The sequence below is a fragment of the Lactuca virosa genome, chromosome 6, assembly GCF_052849685.1.
Source record: "Lactuca virosa cultivar CGN04683 chromosome 6, Lactuca_virosa_CGN04683_v6, whole genome shotgun sequence".
Classification (NCBI taxonomy): Eukaryota; Viridiplantae; Streptophyta; class Magnoliopsida; order Asterales; family Asteraceae; genus Lactuca; species Lactuca virosa.
In genome coordinates this window covers 107,975,686-107,979,673 of record NC_136431.1, presented here as the reverse complement: position 1 = coordinate 107,979,673, position 3,988 = coordinate 107,975,686, and the positions used below count along the sequence as shown (strand labels likewise).

Here is a 3,988-nt window from a genome sequence, read left to right as displayed (position 1 = left end):
AATGGTTTTCAAGCGTTTCAACACCTTTTATAAAACTTTTAGATACTAAAACTGTTTCCAAACCCTTTTAAACTTACATTGTTTTCAAACTCATATCTACACTAATATATTTATATAAGTAAGACTTGAAGGACTTAGGACTGATAGCCCACCTTACTTCATGTTCCTTGTTTGGTTGTGGACTTAGGGTATCTTGTTATTTGTCCGAATGTCGTTGAACTCTTAGTTATATATCATATATATATATATATATATATATATATATATATATATATATATGTGTGTGTGTTGGATATAAAAGCTTTCACTTCAGTTCAATGCCTTTGTGTATCGAAGGCATACAAACAACATTACTATTTAACTATAATAGGTATAGTTAAGGGATTACTACTCACTACCACTATTACAAAGATACATACAAGAGTTAGTACATTTACGAGTTGCTACATGAGTACTACAGTGAGAAACAATACGTACTATACACTATACAAGAGAACATAATATACACTATACAAGAACATACTATATACTAGTAAAGAGAAAACATCACTACACTATGACATACTATACAACCTTTTGAATACTATAAACCGAATGTGACATACTACTTCTCGATACGACACTTCATCGTGGTATCACTTTGTAACCAGAGTCTCCTGGAGGGAGAGCGGGCATTGTGTGTATAGATCTATACGGGACAGACACTCCCACATCCCGACTGCTAGCTACAGTCCCAGCCGAAAGGCCAAGGGGTGACAGAATGTTACTTTACTACAGATGACTCGGAGGGTCATCAGTTATTCAGCCGTCGATCAGCATGGTTACATACGAGTTCACATTTAACCTTTAATTAACCAATTAAGAATTAAAGGCAAAACGGACTCCTCGAGGTGTATTGTACATTTAATACTACCTGGAGTCTGCATTTTCATCACTATCTGTCAGCAGGGATACTGCTGTGGTAACACATTATTTTCCCCTAGTACATTTATTTTGTAATCACCTTACATGAGTGAAGTCTAAAACTATATTTTCATACTGATAGTTTCACTGGGGAAAACTCTTACATTTACGGAAGAACAAACATACAAACAATCGGGTCTTGGTAGAAGACTACATTTTACTGGAAAATATAGGATTTTCTAGGGAGTATACTATTTACAAACATTTGAAATCAGTTACTGCATTTACACTACGTTGTTACAAACATTTTTATACAAGCAATGACACTAAATGCTTATGAACTCACCATATTTATGCTGATAAACTCTTTCAAAATAACTTGTATTCTCAGGTAATCAGTAGACAGGTACCGATGAAGCTTTTGAGAAGATGGAGCACATACAAGACCCATCTTTTATTTTGATTATACTTTTGAGTGTCTTACAAATTATACAGAACACGCTTGTATTACAATTATTATATTAATGCAATGGATGTTGTTGCTTGTCTTTACTATTATGCATTGTTGTGACACTGTACATGACGTCCTCCACCCCAGAACGTTTCCGCCGTTCTGGTTTTGGGGTGTGACAAAATGTTCTGAAGGGACATGTGAATGTGGTTTTTTCTTGATCCTCGGGTGCAACGGGTATATGGTGGAAACCAGAATACCTATTCAAGCAACAATAATGTGTTTTTCCTACTAACTTTTCCAACATTTGATCAATGAAGGGAAGTAGTAAATGATCTTTCCGGGTTGAGGGATTGAGTCTTCTATACTCTATGCAAACTCTCCACCCGTTTTGCACACGAGTGGGAACTAATTCACCTTGATCATTCTTTGTAACGGTAATACCTGTCTTCTTTGCTACAACTTGGACCGAGCTTACCCACCTGCTATCCGATATAGGATAGATCATCCCCGCATTCAACAATTTCATAATCTCTTGCTTAACAACCTCCATCATTGGAAGGTTCAAGCGTCTTTGAGCTTCTCGTGAAGGCTTATAGTCTTCTTCCATAAGGATCTTGTGCATGCAAAATGAAGGACTTAGCCCTTTGATGTCAGCTATAGTTCACCCAATAGCTTCCTTATACTCCTTCAAAGTGGTGACAAGCTCTTCTTCTTCTTTTGTTGTTAAATTTGTGGAAATGATCACGGGTAAAGTCTCTTTATCTACAAGATACGTGTACTTGAGATGCTCAGGTAAAGCCTTGAGTTCCAATTCCGGTGCCTGCACAATAAAAGGAACAAGTTTCTCATTAGGAATCGATAATTTCAGTTTCGGAACATCAAACCACATTTTCTTCTTTTGATCCATGCAAGATACAATTTTCATAATCTATTAATCAGTTTTGAATTGCTTGGAAAGTTTTTCCACTCCATCCTTTTGAAGATTCCTGTGTAAAATGAGAGCTAACAAATCGAGATTAGACAAATCAAAACACTCTTCGGTTAATGGTTCTATGACATCCACAAAATTCAAAGATGAAATATCACTTAGATATCTCATAGCATCAGAGATGTTGAAATTTATCACCTCTCCATCAAATTCCATGGACAATGTACCATCATAAACATCAATTTTTTCCCTGGCTGTTTTCAAAAAGGGTCTTCCTAGAAAAATTGAACTCAAATTTGGTGAGTCATCATCATCCATGTCAAGGACATAAAAATATGCTAGAAATACTAATACATTCACTTGGACTAACACATCTTCTACTACACCTTTTGGATGTACTAAAGATCGATCAGCCAATTGAATGATCACCACGGTCTTCTTCAATACGCCAATATTTAAAATTTTGAAAATAGAATATGGCAAAACATTGATCGAAGCTCCAAGGTCTAGCATAGCTCGTGGAACATGAAGATTACCTAATTTGCACGGAACCGTGAAAACACCCGGATCCATACATTTTTGAGGTAATATTTTCTGTAACACCGCAGATATATTTTCACCTACTTTGACAGTTTCATTCCCTTTTATTTTTTTAGATGTGCATAATTCCTTAAGGAATTTAGAATATCTAGGGACTTGTTTGATGGCATCAATAAAAGGAATATTTACCTCAACCTTTCTGAACATCTCCATAATCTCATTGTGTTCCCTCTCACGCTTTGACTTGTTTAACCTTGTGGGAAATGGAGGAGGAGTGACTTTTACTTCAATGGGAACTTGCTTTGAAGGTGCTTTTGACTTCTCTTCTTCTTTCTCTAACTCCATCTCTTCTTCTTCTTCAATCATCTTTGGACCTTCATATTCTTTGCCATTTCTCAAAGTGATGGCACATGCACTATGCTTTGGATTTTTTTCGGTTTGTGCGGGTAGTTTGCCTTGTGACTGCAATTTACTCACGGAAGTGGTGAGTTGAGTCATTTGTTGCTCCAAAGTCTTGATACTCGTCTTGGTCTCATTTTGAAATGTTTGAGTACTTGTGGTTAAACTTTTGGCAATGTCTTCCAAAGACATTCCCGGTCTGCTTGAACTACTTCCTTGTTGCATGTTTTGAGTCTGGAATTAAGATTGATGAGGAGGTTGATTCGGCTGGAAATGTGGTTGATAATTTTGTTGGTGATTCATTTGATTTTGAAATGGAGGTCTTTGTTGATAAGGTGGTGGCCTTGGCTGAAAATTAGCATTGGGTTGATGCCAATTTGTATTGCTTCTTGACTGAAAGTTTCCTTGCTGTTGACTAGAAAATCCCATAGCTTGAACCGACTCTATATCTTCTTGTAACATTGGGCACATATCAGTGGGGTGTCCAACTTGGGTACAAATACCACAAGGTCTAACTGCTGGTGGTTGCACTCCCTTGTCCTTAGCAAGCATCATCACCACTTTAGTCAACTCAGAAAGTTGACTCTCAGTTTTTAGGGTAGAAATTTTTTTCACTCCTCTTGGTGCATTACTATACCATTCTTCTTCTTGAGTTGTATGCTTGGACTCTTCTGCTATGTTCTTGATAAGAGCTTTGATTTCTGTTGGAGTTATATCAGCTATTGATCCACCACTTGATGCATTGAGTAATCTTCTATCCCAAG

General features: G+C 36.8%; 1 protein-coding gene across 1 annotated transcript; it reads right to left on the bottom strand.

Annotated features, from left to right (window-relative positions):
- Nucleotides 1–2,288: 2,288 nt before the first annotated feature.
- LOC145121837 (uncharacterized) lies at nt 2,289–3,038 on the bottom strand. Its single transcript, XM_079057534.1, has one exon. The coding sequence runs from the start codon at nt 3,036–3,038 to the stop codon at nt 2,289–2,291; it is 750 nt and encodes a 249-aa protein (XP_078913660.1).
- Between the last annotated feature and the right edge of the window lie 950 nt (nt 3,039–3,988).